The sequence below is a fragment of the Trachypithecus francoisi genome, unplaced genomic scaffold (assembly GCF_009764315.1).
Source record: "Trachypithecus francoisi isolate TF-2019V2 unplaced genomic scaffold, Tfra_2.0 Lachesis_group5, whole genome shotgun sequence".
NCBI classification, from domain to species: Eukaryota; Metazoa; Chordata; class Mammalia; order Primates; family Cercopithecidae; genus Trachypithecus; species Trachypithecus francoisi.
In genome coordinates, this window is record NW_022681470.1 from 59,246,303 (window position 1) to 59,270,221 (window position 23,919).

Genomic DNA, 23,919 nt, shown 5'->3' on the forward strand with positions numbered 1-23,919 from the left:
GGGGAGGGTGAGGCAGGAGAATGGCGTAAACCCGGGAGACGGAGCTTGCCGTGAGCCAAGATCCGGCCACTGCACTCCAGCCTGGGCAACAGAGCGAGACTCCGTCTCAAAAAAAAAATAAATAAATAAAATAAAATAAAATAAAATAAAACTCCATGGACCTTCTGATTGTATTTATGTTCAAGCCTCCAAAACAGGAAAAAAAATATATTTGTTCTTGGCAAAAAATGAGCTTTGAGGAGCCTAATGTTACTGTCTGTGCTAAGGTATGAAAGATTTTATGGTTGCTGTATTCATGTGAGTCATTAAAATGTTATAATGACAAAGATCCTTGAGTTTGGCTGAAAATAGTGTTATTCAGCCTCACTTCAAACAACTTAGAAGCTCTGGAGCTCCTATCCCTATGTCTACTGATTTTATTTTATTATTATTATTATTTTTATTTTTGAGACGGAGTCTCACCCTGTTGCCCAGGCTGGAATGCAATGGCACGATCTTGGCTCACTGCAAGCTCCACCTCCTGGGTTCACGCCATTCTCCTGCCTCAGCCTCTTGAGTAGCTGGGACTACAGGCACACCCTACCACGCCCAGCTAATTTTTTGTATTTTTTTTTTATAGTAGAGATGGGGTTTCACTGTGTTAGCCAGGATAGTCTCGATCTCCTGACTTGGTGATCCACCTGCCTTGGCCTCCCAAAGTGCTGAGATTACAGGCGTGAGCCACCACGCCCAGCTGATTTTGTTTTAATTAATTATTTTTTTTTTTTTTGCAGAGATGGGGTCTCACTGGTTTCCCAGCTGGTCTCAAACTCCTGGGATCAAGTGATTCCCCAGCCTTGCCACTTGTAATCCCAAACTCTGTGTTTAAAGAATTTGGTGTTTCTTGTTATGTGTCCTCTGTGATAGATGAAGGCATTATCATAATGTATGGTAGACCAGTTAGGGAAGCAGTTACTATTGGAATTAAAGGCAAAAATTGAATGTTGAATAATATTGAGTAATCCCAAAGTGTTGGGATTACAGATGTGAGCCACTGTGCCCAGCCCATATATGTACTGATTTTCTGGTAGTGCAGAGACATGGCCTTTTAATTAGTAGATATTCTTATCTGTGTCACATCTCTCCTGAACCCAGGTTTCATTCTCAGACTATGGGTCAGGATTCTTAATTATGCTGATGCTTCCTAAAAGGAGTAACTTTCTTGTCAGTCCTCCCTTCACTTAAAGGAAGATGATTCCTGTGATTTAATCTTTATTGAACATGTGCCCTGAACCTCCCTCTGAAGTTTTGAAGAGCTCTTTATGGAATTTATCATAGCAATTAAGACCATTTTCCATTTTAGAACAGATACAAGTAGGGATTTCACTTGATTATTTGCCAGGTGGCAATAAGGATTAGAAATGGTGTGATTTCTGCAATGCTGTTGTACAAACTCTATATTTAAAGGATTTGGTGTTTCTTGTTATGTGTCCTGTGTGATAGATGAAGGTGTTATCATAATGTATGGTAGATTAGTTTGAAAAGCAGCTACTATTGGAGTCAAAAGCAAAAAGTGACTATTGAATAGTTCCCTAATAAAGTCATGTGATTGCTGCTTCTGTTTTCTATCAGTCATAGTGCTCCTTTTCTCTGCCAGGGCCAGACACCATTTGATGTCGCTGATGAGGGTCTCGTGGAGCATTTGGAGATGCTCCAGAAGAAGCAGAATGTGGTGAGTCTCTGATTGGTGCTTTTGAAACTTTTCTAATAGTTTGCAGTTCACACCGAGTATCTCAATTGCTTGTTTCAGTTATGTCTGCTGAGAGTTGAAATGGACATATCTGCATTCCAGAGATGTTAATTGTTCCCTTCAGGAACTATAAACAGTCTATTAGAAGAATACATCCCAGAAACCATTATTGTTCAGGATTTTTGCTCATTATAAGATAGCCTTCAAGGAGCTAAAAGTTAAAAACAGCCGCAAAAAACTAATACCCTTGATTTCTAGAAAATGAATGTGATATGTTCAAATCATATGTTTTTCCAAATAGAAAGTACCAGAGTGAAGGACACCTCGTAGCTTTTCTCTTTCTTATTGACTAAAAGACTATCTTTATTTAAACACATTGATTACAGAGAAGAATATATTTATTTCTTTAAAAATAAGGAAATACACACAATACTAAAACTGTCATTTCATATAGAGAGTATTTGGTCAGTGATTCATACTTACTCCAGTTTTATGAAACATCCAGAATTCAGTCCTCCTTTCTCTGCTCCTCATTTTGAATCTTTTATTGTTTGGTCATGCATGCCTTTGGCTTAATTAGTGCTATACAGGAGAACTACATAAGTATGGTATTTGTGTTCAGACTGCAGGATGGAAAACCCACCCAATACACAGATGAAGAGTGAATAAGCCATATTTTTTACTCGTAAAGCAGATGAATAATTTGAGTGGGGAGAATAAAGATCAGTGACATTAGGGTGGGACATTAGGGGCAAAAAAATCAATGACGTTTTTTGTTTTTGTTTTTTCTTTTGCACATGCTGTCACTCAGGTAATGTAAACTAAAGTTTAGGACAAATGTGGAAAACAGCAGTTCTGAATCAAAGAACTACACAATGATGGGACAGATCAACCATACCTAACCTCTGTTGTGTTCAGCATTATGTCTGGTATGGTAAAGTGAAGATTCTGGTTATTTTAAGGCTCAGTGGAAAAGTCACATACATAAAGCTCAGACAAACACAACTTAAAGTTTGTTTTGTTTTCTTTGTTGAGCAGTCAGGATCACTGAAACCAGGATTTTCTTTTTTTTTTTTTTTTTTTTGAGACGGAGTCTCGCTCTGTCACCCAGGCTGGAGTACAGTGGCCGGATCTCAGCTCACTGCAAGCTCCGCCTCCCGGGTTCACGCCATTCTCCTGCCTCAGCCTCCCGAGTAGCTGGGACTACAGGCGCCGCCACCTCGCCCGGCTAGTTTTTTTTTTGTATTTTTAGTAGAGACGGGGTTTCACCGTGTTAGCCAGGATGGTCTCGATCTCCTGACCTCGTGATCCGCCCGTCTCGGCCTCCCAAAGTGCTGGGATTACAGGCTTGAGCCACCACGCCCGGCCGATTTTCTTTTTTTTTTTTTTGAAACAGAGTCTCGCTCTGTCGCCCAGGCTGGAGTGCGGTGGCCGGATCTCAGCTCACTGCAAGCTCCGCCTCCCGGGTTTATGCCATTCTCCTGCCTCAGCCTCCTGAGTAGCTGGGACTACAGGCGCCCACCACCTCTCCCGGCTAGTTTTTTGTATTTTTAGTAGAGACGGGGTTTCACTGTGTTAGCCAGGATGGTCTCGATCTCCTGACCTCGTGATCCGCCCGTCTCGGCCTTCCAAAGTGCTGGGATTACAGGCTTGAGCCACCGTGCCCGGCCCAGGATTTTCAAATACAGTGTCAATACTGTTATTTAGCAGCAACAGCCTTCCTAATTATAAGTTGTATATTTTGCACAGTTAGGTTCTTGTAATTTTAGTTTTTACTTTTATTTTATTTTGAGACGGAGTCTCACTCTGTCGGCCAGGCTGGAGTGCAGCGCACAGTCTAGGCTCACTGCAAGCTCCCCCTCCCGGGTTCATGCCATTCTCCTGCCTCAGCCTCCCGCGTAGCTGGGACTACAGGTGCCCGCCACCATGCCCGGCTAATTTTTTGTATTTTTAGTAGAAATGGGGTTTCACCGTGTTAGTCAGGATGGTCTTGATCTCCTGACCTCGTGATCCGCCAGCCTCAGCCCCACAAAGTGCTGGGATTACAGGTGTGAGCCACCGCACCAGGTGGTTCTTGTAATTTTAAAAACTTTTTCTGGAATAAGTTTAGACTCACACAGAAGTTGCAAAAATAGAGAGTTCCTGTGTATTCTCTACCTAGCATGGTAAGGTCTTTGAACATCAATAGTATTATTCATGAAATAATATTTCTACACCAGTGGGAATGGAACTTATCTTTGCCCTCTGCATAACTTTGAGTTCCAGGGATATAAATACATTTTGTCTAGAGCATGCATCTAAATAGCAGACCATTTTGTCTAAGGGCTTATTTCCCATTTGGTAACTGTGTTTTCTTTAGAAATATTGCCAACTTATTTCAGTATATGAATCATAAAGAATTCTTTCAGGTTCCTTTTGGCTTTTTATCCTTCAGAATCTAGACTTTTTTTGAAGATTGGGTTTGGATATTTGATAGGAGCAGTTTTATTGAAGTTCTTAACACCATGGCTTTTCTCTTCTACCTTGGATGAGTTCTGTCATCTAAGGTGACCCAACTGATATGTTTCTCTTTTTCTCGGGTTCCCCACTACCTCTTCGGTGTTGGTCCTATTTTCTTCAGAATGACAGTACCATTTTGGTTCTCAGTACTGCTGATTTTTCACCAATAGTCAACTTCTTCCCTTTTCTCTCTGTTTTCTCCGTTTCCAGCTTCGAAGTGAAAAGGAGACACGGAATAAACTCATTGAGTCAGACCTGAACAGCAAGATGCAGAGTGGGTTCTTTAAGAAGTAAGACATTTAGGCTTGAGTAGTGGGATGAGCTTTGCTCTGTGTCAGTGACATACTTCAGAATTTATAAAGTGAAGAAACTCTGTGTTTGTATTTAGCCAAATGATCTATAAACTTGTGGGAAAGTATGTGGAACAAGAGAGTGGCATTGATATGTGAGGGAGACACTTAGGAAGGTTGACTGTGTTTTAAACTTCAGAATTAATTTAGACTGTGTGCAGCATTTCAGCATTTTAAAATCCTGGCTTAGGCATTCTTAGTCTCAACTTCTGCCTCTGCTTGCTGTAAGTTTCATGAACTCAGAGACAATGAGACAATGTCTATTTTGTTTATGACTATACCAGTGCCTAGCATGATTCCTGGCATGTAATAAGTACTCAGTAAACATTTGGTAAATTATTTTTTTGAATATTTATCCACCGTCATCAAAATTCATAGCTCTCCTTTTTTCTGTGTGTTAAACAGGCCAGATTTCCTTGAGCCATACTCTGTAGTCAAATACTAAATCTTAGTCTGCAAAAATGAAGAGTTTGGAAGAACACACAGATGTAAAGAAGAATTTGAATGTGTTTCTGTTATTGCTTCCACATACAGGTTTATAGACTTGTTCCCTTTATTATACCTGATTATCACTTCTGAATTACACTCAAGTTGTCATCTTTAATTTAGCAAAGAGAAGATGCTCTATGAGGAGGAGACACCTAAGTCCCAAGAAATGGAGGAAGAGAACAAAGAATCTAGTAGCTCCAGCTCAGAGGAGGAGGAAGGTGAAGATGAAGCTTCTGAGTCAGAAACTGAGAAGGAGGCAGGTAATGCAAAGTTGTTCATAGTAAAGACCCTCTATCTCCATAGTGTAAGGAGATTACTCGTTGTCGGAGAGCTAGCCAGGCCTCACAGGACTCCAAAAAGAGCTTGAAGTTTAATTTTCAAGGATAAGATATCAAATTGCCAGTGACCCCCTTATATAAAAACTGTGAGCTATATTAGACTATATCTACCAATTCCTGTGTAGCCATAGGATAAGGTGCACAAAGAATTCTTAGGTGCATGCTGGGTACGGTGCCTCAGCACTTTGGGAGGCCAAACAGGGTGGCTTGCTTGAAGCCAAGAGTTCTAGACCAGAGTGGCTTGCTTGAAGCCAAGAGTTCTAGACCAGCTTGGGCAACATAGCAAGACCCTGTCTCTACAAAAAAATTTAAAAAGAAAAAAATAATTCTTATGTGAGGAATCCAATTCTCCTTACCCTGGGTTGGTAGATGGCATAGAAACCAAAATCCAAAAGTCAATATGCTGAGAGGCAGAGAAGATGAGATCTTGCAGAAGCTCTTAGGGTCAAACCAACTGGTGAATGGTTTGCCTGATTTCCTAAACAGAATCCTAAAATCTTTTTTTCCCTCTCGTGAGTTGGGGAGTAAGGAAGGAAGAAAATCATATTTACCTTTATGGCTATTATTGATAATATATACCTCATATAGGGCTTCCTCTTTTTTTTTTTTTTTGAGACAGAGTCTCGCTCTGTTGCCCAGGCTGGGGTGCAGTGGTATGATCTCAGATTACTGCAACCTCCGCCTCCCAGGCTTAAGTGATTCTCATGCCTCAGCCTCCCAGTAGCTGGGACTACAGGTGTGCACCATCATGCATAGCTAATTTTAGTATTTTCAGTAGAGACAGGGTTTCACTGTGTTGGCCAGGCTGGTCTCAAACTGTCGATCTCAAGTGATCCGCCTGCCTTGGCCTCCCGAAGTGCTAGGATTACAGGCATGAGCCACCGCACCTGGCCCTAGAGCTTAAGTTTATTGTTTGACAAGACAGGAACCCCAACAGTGAGTGAGATGTTAAACATGGTCAGACCAACAAGCTGGAAAATAATCCACAAGTTTTGATTTATAGTCAGACAAACACTGAGAAAAGAATAGTGTACCTATGCCCCACATTCACTGCCATATTATCCCTCCAAACTGGAGTCCATGATAAGATGAAATGTTTCTGCTAGAGGGGAAAGAGTCACACATTATATTTACAATGGAGTCTGTGTTTTCCTCTGAACTCTGCCATGGTTGGCCTACCTATAATATATATATAATTTAACTTACTCTGTTGTCTGGACACCAGCTCCTCATGAGGTCTGGCTTTGCTGATATGATTTCTCTCCATGATGGGAGAATACTACCCTTCTTCATGTCTTAGTCTCTGAGGCTCACTGAATGTCAGTCACCAAAAGGAAGTCAGAGAACCATCCAGTTCTACAGAGAAGAAAGGCACCAGCTAAGTTTACAGTATAGGAGTTGACTTTTTATTCATTGAGACTTGAACTTCTATTATTTATCATGCACAGTATGCTCTGGGAATGTTATTGTAGTACCTATCAGAATTTATAAATGTGCATCTTTTTGATATTTTATTATTTATTGAGTACTTACATGTTCTGGGCTTCAAATATTTGAAACAAATATCTGAACTTGCTCTATTCTAGATAACTTTTGTTAGTTGCTAAGGTATGAGAAAAATGGGAGGGAGCTGCCTGAATGACTGTCATTGCTTTATGATTTGTACCCTTGCCTTAGATCTCTTATTCTCTGTAGCCCGTCTTCACATTGCTATTGGCATAAACACCCACAGTACTCTTTTGATTATGCTACACCTCTGTTTAAACCTGTGACCACCTCCCTCACTCTGTCTTTGCCTACAGAGTAAATAAACCCCAAGCCCCACAGTCTGGCCTTCAGGACTTTTCATAATCTAGCTCCAGCTGACCTTTCCAATGCTGTACATAGATAAGGACACATTTTGGCCAAGTTGGACTGCTTAATTTCCTCAAACATGCCCTGAGCTTTCCTGCTCCTGAACATTTGTACCATTTAAGCCTAAATTCATTTCAGGCCATTAATGCTCATTGAGTGATTTCTGTAGAAAACTATAGGATCTAGCAGGTTGAAAAAGTCTTTCTTTAGGTTTTTCTGGTATAGGAAGCTGAAAGGAAATGGGCCACCTCACTGTTCTTCTACCCCGTGATTGTTCTCTGTTTATGTGCCTACTTAACTCTGCTGTAGCACTCATCATTTTGGCTGGGAACTCTGGGTTCATTGTTGAACTCCCAGGTCTCAGCTCAATACCTGGTACATAACAGGCATTCACATTCATTAAATGTTTTTTGTTGAATATATCTAGTCAGGGAATAGAAAGGTGTATACATGAATAAAATACATGTCACATGAGAGATATAAGTGTAGTCGATGGTATTCACTAGTAACAAACATTGTATCTAGTTCAGGGAATTACAATAAAACTTTACATTTGTAGAGTGCTTTTTACTTTGCACTACACTTAAACATTTTTCTTTAATCCTCACAGCCACACTCTGAGGTATATATTATTATCACTACTTTTTAGAATGGGAAATTGACACTGTAGGAGGTTAGGTGAGTTAGGTTTCACAACTGGCAAGTGGCGTGCCTAAGATCTGGACCTTGATCTGGGACTCCCCAGAGTAGTAGGGACCCAAGTGCCATATTGAAAATTATCTGCATAAGAAGTGAAGGGTAAAACTGTAGAAAAGGATGAGATCCCCGAAGGACAGATTATATATGGATTTTATATATGATATAATAACGTGGAGATAGTTTTCAGTTTTTATCTGAAAGTTAGAGTTGGAGCCTACCAAGATGGGAATAACGTGGAGTTTATTTTCTTCTGCCAACAGTTGCAAGAGATCTTATGTTAGTTTACATCCAAGCATTACAAGGCCTTAATAATCTGTTTTGATAATGGGCAAATCTTTTCAATTAGCAGAAAAGGACATAGACACAAAGATAAGATTTTTATACTAGTCGTTGTTAATTCTCTTGTCTTAAATAACAGGTAAAAAGCCGGAAACCTTTGTCAACCATTCCAACTCTGAAAGCAAGAGTAGCATCACGGAGCAGATACCAGCACCAGCTCAGAATACCTTCTCTGCTTCTTCTGCTAGGAGGGTGAGTACTTTTTACTTTACCCTACTGCAGTAGCACACATCTAGAAAGGCCTTAAAGGTACATTCTTGCAAAATAACGAAAAATACATTTTTGCCTGTCATAATCTGCTCCCATAACAAAAAACACAGGCTGAGTGGCTTAAACAACAGAAATTTATTTCTCACAGTTCTGGAGGCTGGGAAGTCTCAGATCAAGGTACCAGCCAATTCAGTTCCTGGTGAGGGCCCTCTTTCTGACATGAATATAACCACCTTCTCGCTATGTCCTAACATGGCAGAGAGAAGGAGCTCTGGTATCTCTTTCTCTTCTTATAAGGTAACCAGCCCTATCGGATTAGGGCCCCACCCTATTTTGTTGTTGTTGTTGTTGTTGTTGTTGTTGTTGTTGTTGAGACGGAGTCTCGCTCTGTTACCCAGGCTGGAGTGCAGTGGCCGGATCTCAGCTCACTGCAAGCTCTGCCTCCCAGGTTTTACGCCATTCTCCTGCCTCAGCCTCCCAAGTAGCTGGGACTACAGGCACCCGCCACCTCGCCCGGCTAGTTTTTTTGCATTTTTTTAGTAGAGACGGGGTTTCACTGTGTTAGCCAGGATGGTCTCAATCTCCTGACCTCGTGATCCGCCTCTCAAAGTGCTGGAATTACAGGCTTGAGCCACCGCACCCGGCCTTAGCCCCACCCTATTAACCTCATTTAACCTTCATCACTCCTCACAGACCCTTATCTCCAAATATAGTCACATTGGGAATTAGTGCTTCAATATATGAATTTTGGGAGGACACAAACATTCAACCCATAACATTGCCGCCCAAAATCTATAAGGTCATTACCAAACAAATTTGGCTACCATGTGTTAAGATAACATAAGATAGAGTAGTCCGAGGCCAAAGAGATTTTGTCATTTGCCTCTTTTCTTTGTATCTGAAGTTAAGATGCCTACATGTAAAGTGTGGACTGGGCTAGAAGATATCTAGCATCCAGTATTCATTGTTTTGGTGATTATTCTCCTTTTTATGTTTCTCCTTTAAGACTGTCATGAGTAAAGTCTTTATACCTTATGATGAGTAGAGGGCAGACGTAGAAATGACTTGTTAAAATACCAGAGGCATCTCCTCCTGTAACTTTGTGCAGGCCTCTGAGAATCTGTAGGCTTCTAGTCAGTGAGACTGAGTTGAATGATGACCCTGTTCTACAAAGTATAAAAGTCGTTTTGAGGTTAAGAATTGATTTGAGTTCTTTGGAGTGAAGCTGTTGAAAAAGCTCTGTGGTTATATAGGTATGAACTTAATGATCTTCTTAGCACTTCATGAATTGGAAAGATAGGCTTGTGGTATTCTTGTGGAAATGAGAGAACAAAGGCCTGGCTACTTATTTATCCCTAGAAGCATCATTGTGAATAATTAAAGAGGTTTCCAATAAATGTAATCTCACTCATTTTTCAGTCATTTAGGTGTACCTCATATACTGCCACTGCTTCTAAGGATGCCTAGACTTCCTACTTTTTTCAATAGAAAAATACTAAATTAGACAGGTACAGTGTCTCACACCTTTAATCTCAGCACTTTGGGAGGCCAAGGTGGGCAAATCACTTGAACCCAGGCGTTTGAGACCAGCTTGGGCAACATGGGAAAACCCCATCTTTAAAAACAATAAAACAATTAGCCAGGCGTGGTGGCACACACCTGTAGTCCCAGCAACTTGGGACTGGGAGGCTAAGGTGGGAGGATCACTTGAGCCCGGGAGGTCAAGGCTGTAGTGAGCTGTGATTGTGCCATTGCATTCCAGCATGGGCAACAGAGTGAGACCCTGTCTCAAAAACAACAACAACAACAACAGCACCACCACCACCACACACACACACACACACACACACAGAGATACTTATTCTACTTTGCTAAAATGATGCTGGGGAAGGCATTTTCCCCCTTAGAATCAGGGTAGCTTGTAAAAAGCTGACATTATTGAACCCCTAAAGCTAGAAGGAGTACATACATGTGTACATTCAGATGACTGATGAAAAGAGAAAATCTTATGTGAGTTGGAGATTAGTGATTAATATTTTTATTTATTTTCACTGTATCAGGCAGTAAAGGTAGCCTCATATTGGAAGAAAGGCCGAAGTCTTCTTGAAAAGGTCTTGGACCTCAGGAATGGTCTGTTGGCTTGTGTTCCAAAGACTGGTTGTACCGCAAACTGGTCCCTGGTCTAATGCTGATCTATGATGTTTCCCTAGTTTATGGCAAAATGAGATAATTAAGGACAATGTAAACTTTCCATAAAGCTTTCTTTTCTGATATTAACATTTCATTTTTAATGAAATAGTGGTGATGATGAGTTCAAAAAGAAAACATGTTTCAGAATGTTATTTTCTTTTGGCAAAATTAAATTTAAAAGATAAAAAGATAGCAACCCTTTGACCTCTACTTTTGTGGGGTTTTTTTTGGGGGGGGGGGGCTGCTCAGTGAAATCTAAAGCTCTCTAAACTGCTGCTCTAGATCAAATAAATTTCCTTGAAATTAGCAGAATTTAAGTGGAGTGGCTTCTAGAATTTTTATCAATGTTAACTTAAATCACTTTATCATAGTACCTTAAAATATATTTATAAATTAGCTTGTTCCTGGCTGGACATGGGCTCATGCCTGTAATCACAGCACTTTGAGAGGCTGAGGTATGAGGATTGCTCGAGTTTAGGACTTCGAGACCAGCCTGGGCAACATAGGGAGACCTTGTCTCTACTAAAATTTAGAGAAAATTAACCGGGCATGGTGGTATATGCTGGTAGTCCCAGCTACTTGGTGGGCTGAGGTGGGAGGATCGCTTGAGCCCAGGTGGTCAAGGCTGCAGTGAGTTCTGATTAGGCCACTGCACTCCAGCCTGGGCGACAGAGTGAGACCCTACTTCAAAAAAATAAAAATAGAAGATAAATTAGCTGGTCTCATTTTTTCCAGTCTCCACATATTACAAGGGGGGATTAAGCTCATTATCGTCATTTTACAGGTGAGCATGTTGAGACCTAGAGAAGTAAAGTATCTTATTTTCAGTTCCACAGTGAGTTAGAAGAAGATACATTATCGAATACAATCTCCTGGTATTCCAGGTCAGTATTAATTGCACAAGGATAGCAAATGGTGTTTAATTTCTCATAACAACTCTGTCAGGTAGGAGCACTGTGTGAAGAATCCGAGGCTATTTTTGACTTAGGAAGAAAGAGCCTGGAGAGGTTATTAGTGTTTGCCGGGTGAGGGAGGGAACATTGGCAGAAAGACTGCCCTGTATTTGTTCTTAGCTACCTTATGTTGCCTCGCTGAACTTAGTTAAGTGTGGAAAAGGCAAATAGGCTGAAAAAGAATCATCAGAGCATTTATTTTTCATTTCTTTTGCTTCTCTTGTAGTTCTCTTCTGGCCTTTTTAACAACCAGAAGAGCCCAAAGATGAATCTCCTTCTTCATGGAGATTGGGACTGAGAAAAACTGGCAGCCACAACATGCTGAGTGAGGTGGCCAATTCCAGGGAACCTCTAAGGGACCGAGGCTCTTCCATCTACCGTTCCTCTTCAAGCCCTCGGATTTCTGCTCTACTAGACAACAAAGATAAGGTGCAGTTTGGGAGGGTATGGGGGAATTCCAACGCAGTTTTTTTTTCCATGAAAATTCAATCTTAGGAACAAATGAAAATATTTTCTAGTCCTTAAGTTGATTTTGGAAATGCAAAGCCTTTAAAGGGAGACAGGCACATTGATAGTTTAATCAAGTAGCTATTTGCTTGCTATTATTTACTTGGCCAAAAAAAAAAAAAAAAAAAACTTTAAAAATAGCTTTTCCTTTTGGTTCGTTCAGTCTTCCTTGCCCCCTTACCTAAAGCAAAAAATGGATCAGAAACATAAAAATTTCAATATGGCGGAGGGGGGCACAGGACCCCAGGCAGGGGTCCTGGAGCCAGAGGGCCAATTCCTATCCCCTCAGCAGCATGGCATCGTGTGCTGAACCCTCTGAGCCCTCTGCCCCCGCCTCCTGCCAGAGTCCCACTGCTCGAGGACTTCAAGGTGCTGGATGGGGTTGAGAATGCAGAGGGCAAGGAGGAAGAGGAGGAGGAAGATGACCTTAGAGAACTGCCACTGCTGGAGGACATGGGACAGCCCCTGGTGGAAGAGACTGAACAGCCTGGGACCTTGGCCCGAGAGTTCCTCACTGCCATTGAGCCTGAGCCTGCCCCGTCCCCGGCCCCAGAAGAGTGGCCAGACATAACCAGCTGTTGAGGAAGAAAACGCTTGTCCCAGGGCCGCCGGGTTTGAGCCGCCCAGTCAAGGGCCAGGTGGTCACCGTGCATTTGCAGACATCACGAGAGAATGGCATGTGGGTGCAGGAGGAGCCAGAGCTGGTGTTCACCCTGAGCGTCTGTGAGGTCATCCAGGCCCTGGATCTCAGTGTCTAACTCATGGACGTGGGGGAGACAGCCATGGTCACTGCTGACTGCATGTACTGCTACAGCCCCCAGGACAGGAGCCCATACATCCCCCGTACACGGCCCTGTGCCTTGAGGTGACCCCGAAGATGGCCGTGGACTGGCCTGACCTGGAGATGCTCATAGGGCAGGAGTGCGTGGCCTTGGCCAACCGGAAGTGGGAATGCAGCAGTGCCCACTACCAGTGGGCGGACTTTGTCCTGGCCACCAACTCCTATGACTTTGCCATCAAGACCGTCACCTCCAGCGCCAAAGTGGACATGATGTTCGAGGAGGAGGAGCAGCTCCTGCAGTTGAGGGTGAGGTGTCTGAACAACCTGGGGCCTCACAGGTGAGGCTCGACCACTACTGCACAGCCCTGCGCTCCTGCAACCTCATTGGACCACCATCTGGACAACATCAAGGCTGTCTTCCACAAGGGCAAGATACTGCCCTAGCAGGGTGAGTACAGTGAGGCCATCCCTATCCTGAGGGCGGTCCTGAAGCTGGAACCTTCCAACAAGACTATCCATGCAGAGCTCTCGAAGCTGGTGAAGAAGCACGCGGCACAGCAGAGCATGGAGACCACTTTATACCAGAAAATGCTGGGCAACCCCAGCCGTGCCCCAGCAAGGGTGCCTGGTCCAGCCCATGGAAGTGGCTATTTGGGGCAACTGCTGTTGCCTTGGGGGGTGTGGCACTTTCTGTGGTAATTCCTGCCAGGAACTGACCGCCCAGGTGGCCACCGCCCCCTCTGCTCACCATGGACCCTGCCCTGCGCTCCCTAACTCCCCCAGGCTCCCTGTCCACTGCCCTCCCTGGTCCAGCCGCCTCTTCCAAGTTGGAGGCAGCAAGGATTGGGGGTTGTGCAGCCCAGCCGGTAGGAGGGACTGAGGTCCTCTAGGAAGAATGCTCAGAGCAAGGGGGCCCTCATTCCTTCAGACCCAGTTTTCCCCCAACTCCCCTTCTCCCGCTGGGCTAGGTCTCCGCTGGGGCCGGCCTCAACTTCTCCTCAACAGGCTTGGGGGCAGCCCCTGCTGCCTTGCCTGCCCCACGCTGTCTAGGCTGCTTTCCCGCCACAGTGAAATAAAGCCTCCTACCCTGCAAAAAAAAAAAAAAGGAAATTCAGGATGGCCTAAGAGGTTCTCTGGGCTTTGAATCCAAATTAAGCTCAGGAAAATTAGTACTTGGAAAAATAATTTTTAACTTGTCATTCATTCATTAATATGGTTAGGCTAACTTCACAAATAGTTTGTATATTCATTCAAGATTAGTAAATTTTTATTTTCTTCACTCTTTAGTTCCAGATTTTATAGGACTCTCTTAGTGCTTTTCTCTGGGGTCACATCTTCCTTTTAATCACAGTCCTCTTGCTTTATATCTCTGGAGACTACTCAAAGAGATGAGGCATATTGGTTGGATTAACTCTGCAGCATACTATTGTACATATTCCTAAGGAAGCTGTATTTCAAGGAAAAGATGTACTGGGGACTATTGGGGACTACATAAATCTTATTTCATCAAGAATATTAGAGTGGAGCTTTCTGTTTGTGGCTTTTCAAAGGCTCTCCTCCTCTCTTGGCAGAGGTGCTGCTTTGTATAATTTGTGCTGCTGTTTTCTTTATTTGCTCATCCTGACTTTCCCATGAGAATTATTTCCCTTCATACTGTTTTCTAATGGAAGAAAGTTAGGAGTAAGCTTTTGAAAGCTAACCTTTTGTAAATACCACTCAAAATAGAATTAGTGTTGGATCCAGAAATAAGATTATATAGGTATATTAAGTTCTGCTTTTTTACTCAAAATGTTTTACGCTATGCCAGTATTGTACCTTTCTTGTGCTTTACTTCTTTTTGTTTTACAGGAGAGAGAAAACAAAAGCTATATTAGTTCACTAGCACCCCGGAAGCTCAACAGCACAAGTGATATTGAAGAAAAGGAGAACAGGTAATCCTAAAACCAGCCAAAAGATGGTCCTCATCCTCTTAGGTCTGCTGGACATAGTCATCTCCTGGGCATTACTCTTCTGCATTTTTCCCTCAGATTTCCTTACCACATTATGAATTGTTTGTTCCTTCTGCTTAGAACACCTCTCAACTCTTATATCCTTGCTTTGCTAGTTCTTTATTCTTCAAATTCTAACTCCAGCTTAGACATTACCTTCTTTAGGAAGTCTTCCCTGATTTTTCCACACATGCATTAGTTTTAGCCCACCAGCAGGCTCTGTAAAGGTAGGGTCTGTGTCTGTCTGGTTTCTCAAGGACCCCTAGTTCCTAACACAGTGCCTAACACATAGTGAACACTAAAATAATGTTATTTAATTAAATTGACCAACTTCTAGTTTGTCAGAAGGTAAAATTAAAGTCTTCCTAATTAGTTAAATATAGGGATTTTGAAGTATTGCTGCATCTTGGAGCAAAATGTGATCTCAAACCTTAGCAGCATTGGCATCACCTGGGTACATTTTATTTTTATTTAAAAAAAATTTTTTTTAATAGAAGCAGAGTTTTGCTATGTTTCCCAGGGTGGTCTCAAACTCCAGGCCTCGAGTGGTCCTCCTGACTTGCCCTTCCAAAGCACTGGGATTGTAGATGTGAGCCACTGCTCCTGGCCTGGGTTCATGTTAGGACTCCAGAATCTCAGGCCCTACTCCAGATCTACTGAATTAGAATCTGCATTCTAATGAAATTCCCTAGGTGATTCAAATATTAATACACATTAAAGTTTGAAAAGGATTGTGCTAGAGAATCTTGTGAAGCATGGAAACCCATAGGTTTTGCAACAAAGACCCTGAGTTATCAATTGTGGATCAAAAATCCTAGTACAGCATTTTCCTGGATACCTTTTCATTTATAATGCTAAAGAGGCTTCCAGCAAGTCTTCCAAGTCTTCCTTCCCCTTCCCCTTCTGTAATAACCTTTTTTTTTTTCTTTTTTTTTGAGGCGGAGTCTCGCTGTGTCCACCGGACTGGAGTGCAGTGGCCGGATCTCAGCTCACTGCAAGCTCCGCCTTCCGGGTTTACGCCATTCTCCTGCCTCAGCCTCCCGAGTAGCTGGGACTACAGGCGCCCGCCACATCGCCCAGCTAGTTTTTGTATTTTTAGTAGAGACGGGGTTTCACCGTGTTAGCCATGATGCAATCTCCTGACCTCGTGGTCCGCCCGTCTGGGCCTCCCAAAGTGCTGGGATTACAGGCTTGAGCCACCACGCCCGGCCTTGTAATAACCTTTTTTTTCTCAGTAACTTCTTCATCTTCCCCCATCATTTCCTTCTCTGCTTAACTTAAAAGCCACCTACTACTAAGACTGATTGCAACACACTTTTTTCTTTCTTTTTTTTTTTTTTTTTTTTTTTTTTTGAGTCAGAATCTCACTCTGTCGCCCAGGCTGGAGTGCAGTGGCACGATCTTGTCTTGGCTAATTGTAGCCTCTGCCTCCTGGGTTCAAGCGATTCTTGTGCCTCAGCCTCTTGAGTACAGGCATGTGCCACCATGTCTGGCTAATTTTTTTGTATTTTTAGTAGAGATGGGGTTTCGCCATGTTGGCCAGGCTGGTCTTGAACTCCTGACCTCAGGTGATCTGCCTGCCTTGGCTTCCCAAAGTGCTGTGAGTCACTATGCCCAGCCGTAAAGCAGTTTTTAAGTGAGGATCACAAGTGACTTCTTACTACAAAAGAGTTAGAGACCTTTAACATGAGGAATTTGGTACCTGTTGAAATTAATTGATTCAAAGTTGATAAAAGAAAGCAGGCAGTAATACTTCTCTTCTATACAGAAAACAGGTATATAAAACAGAATCACCTGAAGAATGTGTCTATTAGCCATGTTATAGTTTGCCTGTTTGGCTCTTCTCTCTCTGTTTGCATTGTATCATGGACAAAAACTGGTGGTAGGAATCAGTGTTTTGTTTTCCTTTCATGCTTCTACAGAGAATCAGCTGTTAATCTAGTGAGGAGTGGCTCCTATACCCGGCAGCTATGGAGGGATGAAGCAAAGGGAAATGAAACCCCACAGACAATTGCCCCCTCCACCTATGTATCAACCTACTTGAAAAGGTACCAGGCTCAAAGGGGGTGGGAGATGTTCCTTTCACTCTAGCCATGGGAATATGGGTAATGATTGCATGCCTTTTTATGTCCAATTAACACCACAGAAATGAATCAAAATGAATTACTTTCAGGTTTCTTAGAATTAACATCTTGAATAATTTAAAATTAAAATTAATTTATTCTCTTAATAATTGAATTAAAGTAAGCTAATTTCAGATTCTCACTACTGGCTTCATACTTCATCCTCTCCATTCTATTAAAATTTTCAGTCAGAAGTGGCTTTCAGTAATGTCTGGGCAAGACTGAATTTAAGTTATCCTTGTCCAGTAGCTGGTTCTCCTTATTCTGAAACAGAGTAGTTCTTATCCCATGTGCTATTTTTGGGGGGAGAAAGGGAGGGATACTATAAAGTGGGGAAGGGTGGGAAATGGGGACAGTTTTCTATTGCATTAAAGAAGTTTCATACTGAAGCCTGTTAATTTAGGGACTTGAGTTGTTTTTTTTCTTATGACTTTAATGGCCCTCAGATCCATCAAGATGTGAAACTCGCAAGTTTGGTGCAGAGAAGGTACATGGGTTTCCTTCTTTTCTCATCTGTGTTCCCTTTCTGCAATTATTTTCTTTGCCACATACTAGCCAGCAAACCAAGCACCTTTGCCAGAGCCATTAAGCTACAAAAATACTTAATATTTTAATTTGAACTTTGCTGCTAATGTGGAAGAATCTGTTTTTTATTGCTTACTTTGAATTCTTTCTTCACTTCCACTTAACCCCTCCCACTGTCTCCTCACACCATAGGCTTCATCACTGGGTTTTTTTAGATGATTGGTTGGCCACCTTAGAAACAGACCCTGACCATAGACTAGATGAGCACATTAACTCTTCAGAATCAACACTTATTTCCACTTGACAGAAAAACTTGTCAACTAGTTATTGTTGAAACATGGGAAATAGCTAGAAAACAGTCATTGTTGCCTTTTAATGTTCTTCAGTTCTGTAGATACATGCTATAAGAAAGGGCTCAACTTTGGAAGTATGAAAGTTTGATGGACTCACTGATGCTTTATTACACAAAAGAGGTGTTTCTTGCTCTATGAGGCTATCACCTATTTGTCTTAATGGCTAAGGCCTTGGTCTTCCTGGATGCATTATTATTCCTTATAGTTGAATCCAAGATCAAGAAAACTTTTCTGAGAAAATAATGTTCTAGATCAAGGGAAGGGAGAAAGCTGCCATTTAATTTCCAGGCATGGAGTTATTCGGTGGTGAGGTTGTTGATTTTTGTGATCCAAATAATCAGCAAATGGGTTGAGAGGTATTTGGTTTGATAGATGTAGTTTGGCAAAGTTATGGTGAACAGTGAAGGGACAGGCTGCCTCTATTTAGGATCAAAAGCATGCTTAATAATGTGAGCACTTTTCGAGGAAAAGATGTACAACTTGCTCCATATCTTGAATTTCCAAAGCTCTTCTCCTGTAACCCTAAAGCATTTTTTGATTTTATAAAAGCCTATCTTATGATTTTTAAAAGGAAAGAATCTTATGCCGTCACCATTTAAAAAAGCAAGTGAAAGGAGAAATTTGTCATTTCCCAGCTATGCCAGACCTTCATATACATTCCATTTTCTAGTTCATCTCTTGTGTATAGGCAGAAATTCCATTCATATAGCCCGTATTAAAATACCTCTTTTCCAAGAAAGGCTTTATAGCTTTTTTTTTGGTTATCTCCTCAAGTGTCTCATTTCTATTATAGTCAAGAAGTATTTTTGAAATTTGAACCCAAATAATTTTTTCCTGCAATTGAGATGGTTCTTACCTGTCTTCAATTGAAACAAATGAAAGCTGCCCTTTATTGCTCATATAGTATTACTTTCTAGACTTAAAAGTTTAAATCCTCCCAGAAGCAATTTTGCTTTAGGCTGAATAACTGCAGTTCTCAAAGTCACTTTTTTTCACAGAGCTTCTTTACCCTTTTCCACTTTTAAATTTTAAATCTCTGCTCCACAACTTCTCCAAATTCTCTGGTCTTTTGCTTTTGCAGTGCTAATTCTGTATCAGGTAGACATTTGGGGTTGCATGATTATTTGCGTTGAGTTTGTTGGGAATTGTTTTTTTCTAATAAAATTATCCTATTTCCTATTATTCCCTTTCTTAGCCTCTTCTCTTATCATATATTCTACTTTCCTGCTTTCCCTCATTCAGTATCATCTCTCTTCCTCCACGTTCCTTCACTCTTTTGGATGATTGACCAAAAAGACCATCCTTCAAAGAGTGATGATTCCTTCATTCTTTTGGATGATTGCCTGCTTGCTGCCAGTGACTCAGCTCTAACTGGAGTTGATCACTTCACTTCCCAGTTGTCATACCCTTTCTTTGGTCTATATTCATTTCAAGTGCACAATCTGGGTGGGAAGGTGGTGCTGGGAAATGGTGTGTGAGCAGCATGTCCTGAAGAAAGTGACTGTGTGCTGTTTTGCAGTGCTTCATTTGGTAGAAGTAGTGACCCCACAAGTCCCTACATTTCAGCCAATCGCAATTCATCTCCTGCTACCTCACCCATTACCATTGGTTCATCTACCTCTCGGGGCAGCCAGTGGCAACCTGCCTCTTCTTGCCCTGCACCAATCAGTGCAAACACTACTGCATCTGTACATCATGGCAGGTAAGGCTTCTTGGAGCCATTTGAGTTGCATTCATCAAAGTTAATGGCTCTGAAAACAGATATGAAATTTGAACCAAAGAGACTTTGTCACTCTAAAAGCAAGTTAGAATTCCTGAGAAAATGTCTGAATTTAATGAAGATGCTTTTGCTTTGACTTGTATTAACCAGTCAACAGTTGCATATTAAATAATCAAAGGGTATGTATAATTGTACTTGGTGTTTGGACATCAGCTTAATATGACTGATTTCATCTCTCAACAACCTTACCAGTTGTGATTACAATGTAAGGGTCATACTGTTGTGCTAAATTAAATATTGAAAATATTTTCATATTTTACTTCTATTAATTTTCCAGTAATTATAATAGGAATCTCTTGTATTTAGTCTTTTAAATGGCATGCAAACCCAAATCAGAAAGAACACTAACTCATTTTCCAAAAGCCTATGATAGCCTTCTGAAAACTCCCAGCCAACGAGAGTATTTTGCTGGAAACATTGTGAGAAGGGACAGATTTGTGTTTGTCTAAACTGTGTTCTGGGGGCAGTATCTTCTTGGTTTCTAGTTCATCTAAGGGATAGCATGGTAGAGTGTTATTGTGAAAGTACATTAGGACTTTAGCTGTAATTTTAACTGTGGCTTTTAATCCTTTATGTGTAGTGGCAAAGGGTCTCTTTTTTTGGGTCTATGTCTGCAACTGACAAAGAAAATGAAAAAAATCTTAATGATGGTGTTGTTGCAGAACGCCATTGATGGTGCTTGATTGATATTTGTCAGTTTACTAGATTTCTTTCCCTAAAATAAGTGGTGATCATTAATTCAGCCAGGAGGTAAGGGTTTATGATGGATTATTAATAATAATACTGTGTAATTATGGGTAAATTTATTAGGTCCTTATAATAATCCATTTGTATAGACATGTTAACTATTATCACCATAGATGAAAAAACAAACATAGAGAGGTTATTATTACTATATTATATTACTATATATATATATATTTTTTTTTTTTGAGATGGAGTCTCACTGTATCACTCAACCTGGAGTGCAGTGGTGCAATTTTAGTTCACTGCAACCTTCACCTCCCAGGCTTGAGCTATTCTCCTGCCTCAGCCTCCCAAGTAGCTGGGACTACAGGTGCATGCCAACACACCCGGCTAATTTTTTGTATTTTTAGTAGAGATGGGGTTTCACCATGTTAGCCAGAATGAGGATGATCTTGATCTCCTGACCTCATGATCTGCCCTCCTTTGCCTCCCAAAGTGCTAAGATTATAGGCGTGAGCCACTGTGCCTGGCCATATTACTGTATTTTACATATATAATATTACATATTATATAATAATACTATATTGCTATTACTATAACTATGAAGAGCTGCAACTGAGAGAAAATGATTACAACTGCAATTTGTTGGACCCCATTATGTGACAGGCATTTGGTTAGGTATTATATTGGGATTTAGTTTGCTTACATGTAACAATAAATCTAAATAGTAGTGGCTTAAATAAGATAAAGTTTTTTTTTTTTCTTGCACTTAAGAAAGTCCAGAAATATGTAGAGCTGGCTCAGTAGCTCCACAGTCATTAAAGGATCCAGGTTCTCTCTTCTCCACAGTTCTTGCATCATGGCTGCCATTTCCATGGGTGGCTTCATGGTCCAGAATAACTGCTGTATCTATCATGGCTGTACTCTAGGGAAGAATAACGAGGAAAGAAGGAAGCAGACAAAGAAAGAATGCCTCTGAACTGAGAGTTTTCCCAGAAGTACTAGTTGTCTGCATATGTCTTATTGGGTACCTCTAGTGGCCAGGAGACTTTGAGAAGTGTGTACTTTAACTAGGTATATTGCTGCCGTCAATAATAAAGGGATTCAGTTCATAAAGAAGAAAGGGACAATGGATATGGGTTAGACAACTAGCTGTCTCATGCATACATATATCATCTATTCTCTTATAATGAGCCACCTATTATATAAAGTATTATTTTATAGATGAGGAAACTCGGACCGAAAGGTTAATCATCTGCCCAAGGTCACACAGCCAGTGAGGAACTGAGGTGGGATTTAAACCCAGATTTGTACATTTCAAAGCTCTTATCTATTTTGTCACTGTTTGTTTCTGCTGAGTTTATATTTTATTCTGGGTACTATTTTAGGTGTCCTGCAGACATTATTTTATTTAATCATTAGAAGAACCCTGTATTTTAAGGTGCCACTATCTCTATTTTATCAATGAAGAAGAGATCAGAGAGTCTACATTTAAGCAAATGTTGTGTTTCCAAAGCCCATATTTATTCTACCCCATTGCATATCCTCTGATCTCTGCTCTAGGGCTGTTCTTATTCTAACAATCTACTTGTAAAATTACACTGCATTTCAAAATAATAGTAAAAGTCCTATTATGTAATTTAATAAAATAAAATCCTTGGCATTTCAACAGCATAAGAAATTACAGTGAGACCAAAACATGTTATTAACCTAAAAAGAACTTCAAGTAAGGTTTAAGTGTAATTTTTTATAGCTGTGTGTCTAGCTAATTTTATTAGTACTTCCTATAGATTCTTATCCTGTAAGTCTGAGGAATTTTTTGCCTTTTCTTTTTTTATTTAAAAATGACTATAAAGTTTCACCTTTTTTGTAGACATTAATTGCTTCTGAAGAATTAGCATGTGTTTTTTAGATATTACTTCTATCTGTTAAAATATTCTGCTTTTATGTTTTATCTAGGTACCATATTTATATTTTTATATTTTTATTATTTTTTTCAAGCTTGTAATGTGATTATTTGGAAGTAAGCTTAGAGCTACCTGTGAACATTTCTGCTAATAATTGTGAGTGGGTGAAAAAAATAGATTTTTAATATTTGTGCTTTTCATTGCTTTCTCCATCTCTGTATCAGTTGTGGACTTCTGTTACCCCAGCAACAGCTGTGACATCACAAATGATAGCTTTTTGGGTGGAGAGCCAATGGTTGCTCTCAACTCTTTGTTAAGAAACAAAGATCTTGTTTTCATGTAAATGAGTTTAATTATACAGCTTGCTGTTGAAAAGTCTGTAGTTAAGGATACTTATAGAATCTGGTTTGGTTTTTGTTTCAATTTCTCACTTTTGCAGTTATGAATATAGACAGGCATTTGGTTAAATGGAAAGAGAGAACAGTTACTGAACTAGGTGAGGGAGAACTAAGCACACTGAGGCTGTAGTATCAGTTGTCTCTGGATAATCCAAGAAGATGGTCATCAAATCTAGGCTGAGGACTACCACAAAGACTCCCACTGCCAAGAATTAAGGAACAGGTAGAGACTAATATCGTAAGTGACTTTAATGTCTTTTTCTTGTGTAGAGAGGCCCTGTCTCTGTGTGCATGTGTGGAGACCAGATGTTACTGGGGAGTCATTTAAAACACTCTTGCATATGTCACTGTCTTGCCTTTGTGCCATAGCTAATGATTTTTGTTAAAACGAAATCTCAGGCACACACATACATATACAAGTCTCATAAAATGTAACTCTTCAGGCAAAGGATGTCAGACTAAACGTGTAATTATACTATTCCAAACAGCAAGAGCTCAAAATTAAAAATCCAACAAACAACATCAGAGCAAGATTTCCTAGATGAACCACTCTTTAATCCTTCTGTCTCTGTGCCAGTGCTTTGTTGTATAGCATGCCTAACCATTTCCTTTCTGCTTGTATCTGTTTTTATTTCAGGACTCCTCACAAATCCCAGGCTGACTCGACAGCAGAGAAAACAGCAGACAATGTCTCTTCTAGCACCCCGCTCTGTGTGATCACCAATCGCCCTCTGCCTAGCACTGCCAATGGGGTTACAGCTACTCCTGTACTCTCCATTACTGGAACAGATTCGTCTGTGGAAGCCAGAGAGAAGAGGAGGTATGTTGAGTTACTGATTTCATTTGTGGGGCTCTGCTTTGAGGTACAAGATAAAGGAATGGGCATAAAGTGCTTTTCCCAATTTCAAATACATTTATGAAAATTTACCTTTTTTTGTTTGTTTGTTTGTTTTTGAGATGGAGCCTTGCTCTGTCACCCAACCTGAAGTGCAGTGACACCATCTCGGCTCACTGCAACCTCCTCCTCCTGGGTTCAAGCGATTCTCCTGCCTCAGCCTCCCGAGTAGCTGGGACTACAGGCGTGTGTCACCATGCCCAGCTAATTTTTTTGTCTTTTTAGTAGAGACGGGGTTTCACCACATTAGCCAGGATGGTCTCGATCTCCTGACCTCATGATCCATCCACTTCGGCCTCTCAAAGTGCTGGGATTACAGGGCTGA

The 23,919-nt window shown here is 41.0% G+C and overlaps 1 protein-coding gene and 1 pseudogene across 1 annotated transcript in view; both read left to right on the forward strand.

The window, feature by feature from the left end:
* Positions 1-23,919, forward strand: part of PPP1R12B (protein phosphatase 1 regulatory subunit 12B) — a 243,316-nt gene that overhangs the window by 83,704 nt on the left and 135,693 nt on the right. The window contains 10 exon segments of the mRNA XM_033198353.1: positions 1,637-1,711; positions 4,439-4,518; positions 5,188-5,327; positions 8,377-8,489; positions 11,877-11,895; positions 11,898-12,079; positions 14,787-14,869; positions 16,849-16,974; positions 19,447-19,629; positions 23,337-23,519. Coding sequence (XP_033054244.1) covers positions 1,637-1,711; positions 4,439-4,518; positions 5,188-5,327; positions 8,377-8,489; positions 11,877-11,895; positions 11,898-12,079; positions 14,787-14,869; positions 16,849-16,974; positions 19,447-19,629; positions 23,337-23,519 — 1,184 coding nt within the window.
* Positions 12,091-14,765, forward strand: LOC117075741 (annotated as a pseudogene).